The sequence below is a fragment of the Alligator sinensis genome, unplaced genomic scaffold (genome assembly GCF_000455745.1).
Source record: "Alligator sinensis unplaced genomic scaffold, ASM45574v1 scaffold1092_1, whole genome shotgun sequence".
Lineage (NCBI taxonomy): Eukaryota > Metazoa > Chordata > Crocodylia > Alligatoridae > Alligator > Alligator sinensis.
In genome coordinates, this window is record NW_005842252.1 from 1628308 (window position 1) to 1630553 (window position 2246).

Here is a 2246-nt window from a genome sequence, read left to right on the forward strand (position 1 = left end):
GGGGAGAGGAGAGAGAGAGAGAGAGCACACAATCAGAAATTTTATAATCTTGTTGCATGTACACACTGGCTTCTCTTGCTTGCCTGCATCCTGCCATTAGGCAGTGAAGTAGCCTTCTCAGAACAGTAAGTTATTAAACTCTTCTTTTGGAATAGACACACACACGACTGAGATGTTTTGGTTATTGTCTTTTTATAAAGACAATTTTTATATTTCAGACTACATTTAAGTTATTATTTGTGGACACTTCTTACACCAACATAAGTTAAAGCCATCTCATTTGTTAAAAGAAAAATATTTCAAAGCCGTTAATAAAACATCAAAACAATCTCATTTAGATATGGCATGCAGCTACACAGTCATGTCTCTTTCTTTTTTATGTGACTGATGTTTGTGTTTTCCTCTCCTGGTCCTCATGCTCACTACTTATTTTCCTTTCACTACAGCAGAAACAACTGTTTTGCTAGCCCCAGACAGCTCTAGAGTTGAGTGCCTTATTTTTGTTACCCCTCCAGTTTAGACATCATCTACAAATACCCAGGGATCAAAAAGACATGATGCAATCTCAGAAGCTAAAGGGGAGGGAAGGGAGTAGGGAAGAGAAACTTTTTTGATTTCGCTTCTTAAAAGCGCTGCTGGCAAGCTTGCAAGTCTCAGGCTGGATTTGATAGACTGACCAGGAAACCATTAGCCAGAAGCAAACAGGAAATACTAGCTTAGGCAAAAAAGCAAGGCCCAGAGACAATCAGTCAGTTTCATCCCAAGTGGAAAAACAGAAGACACCATACTGGGGTGGTCCGCTTACATCCTAAACACGTCTTCCACTTCTCTTTAGTTGCAAGATAAATTTTCCCCTCATTCCAAGTTGCTGGAAGAGAGAAACTTTGTCCATCCCTCTATTTCCTACCCCCCTGGCAAAAATAACACTCTTGATGATGGAGTAGTGAAAAGATTGGGGAACAGCAGTGATTTGGGGGGCTATCCTCATTCAGATAGCTGCACTGCTCCTGCAGTCCCCTAGGACCCTGAAACAGAAAGAAAGCGAGGCTTCTCAGGTTCCCTGCTCTTTCCACAATTCTCCAGAGAGGCAGCAGGGAAAATGAACACACATCACCTGCCACCTTCTCCTGCATCTACCTGACAAAACTACTAACAGCAACAGGGTCACACTCAGGATCTCTGTCTGCAGTCAGGAAAGTATCTCTTTGCCCATTTACAGCCACTTCTTAGTGCAGTGGCAACCAATCTTTTTGACAGGTGTGCCACAAGCTCACCCCGCACCTTCCCCAACTGCCGCTGATCATTCTCCTGTGCCTGATCTGCTGTTTGGCTTCCTGCTCCCTGCCCGATTTGCTGTCTGCTTCTTCCCCTGCCGATCTGCTGCTCTGTTTTCTTACTCCCTGCCTGCTCAGCTTCCTGCTCCCTGTCCTACACACCCCTCCTCAAGTGCTGCTCCAGTTTCCTGCTCCTTGCCCAATTTGCTTTCTGTTTCCTTTCCTTCTCCATCGGCTGTTGTGCCCCCTGGTTGATCTGCTGCTCAGCTTCCTGCTCCCCGCCTGCTTTGCTTTCTGCTCCCTGCCCCGCCCCAGCGAAGAGACCACACTTTCTGGATCACAATGTCCTTTAAAGGCTTAGGGGTGCATTCTGCCAGCAACGAAGGCTTCGGCCTTGCTTCTCCCCCCACTCCCACCGCCCAGTCCTGCCCCGCGCCCAGGGGATGCCCTGGAGGGATACGCGGTACCTGCTGCAGCTGCAGGGTGAGGGAGACGCATGCGCGCTGCCTCTCCCGCCGCGTTCTAGAGCCCGGCCTCCTCGGGCACCGCCCACTCCCTCTGCAGCCGGGCAGGTGTCGTCATACTCCACCGCCTCCCAAACCCCTGCCTATGACGTCTTCACACCGCACCAGCTCGTGTGGAAGGACCCTCAGACGCGTCGCTGCGGCATGGGGGAGGAGGAGACGAGGTCGGGGTGGCCTTCGCGGGAGCCTGCAAAAAAACCTAGCAATATAGAGAACATTGGGACCGGGAAACCCTCCCGGCAGCCCCGCCGCGCCCTGGCAGTTTGTGGCGGTAACGTGCCTTATGCGGCGGGTGGGGGTGGGGCTTCAGGTTGCACAGCGCTTTTCGGCGGCAGGCTTGGCGGCGGGCAGCCAGAAACACGGGGTCCTTTTTCTGGCTGCTGCTCCCGGGCGGCGCGAGGCGGCGGCATTAGGGCTTCGGTTCATGTGAGTGTCGCCCTGCGCCCCC

The 2246-nt window shown here is 51.6% G+C and overlaps 2 protein-coding genes across 13 annotated transcripts in view; one reads left to right on the forward strand and one right to left on the reverse strand.

Annotated features, from left to right (window-relative positions):
• TBCK (TBC1 domain containing kinase) overlaps positions 1-1976 on the reverse strand; it is a 187895-nt gene extending 185919 nt beyond the window's left edge. For 2 of the 11 annotated variants that reach the window (XR_003094992.1, XM_025208801.1), the window contains exon 1: positions 1282-1709. Coding sequence is in view for 8 of the 11 variants with exons in the window: in XM_025208801.1 (XP_025064586.1) it covers positions 1282-1304 (23 nt within the window). In the remaining 3 variants the exon portion in view is untranslated. Of the gene's footprint in view, positions 1-805; positions 1026-1281; positions 1711-1741; positions 1869-1903 lie in introns of those variants that run through there. The other 9 variants (XM_025208797.1, XM_025208793.1, XM_025208794.1 and 6 more) reach the window with 8 other exon arrangements.
• Positions 1938-2246, forward strand: part of AIMP1 (aminoacyl tRNA synthetase complex interacting multifunctional protein 1) — an 82593-nt gene continuing 82284 nt past the window's right edge. The window contains exon 1 of one of the 2 annotated variants that reach the window (XM_006027570.3): positions 1938-2069. Coding sequence is in view for 1 of the 2 variants with exons in the window: in XM_006027568.3 (XP_006027630.1) it covers positions 2223-2224 (2 nt within the window). In the remaining variant the exon portion in view is untranslated. Of the gene's footprint in view, positions 2070-2094; positions 2225-2246 lie in introns of those variants that run through there. The other variant, XM_006027568.3, reaches the window with a different exon arrangement.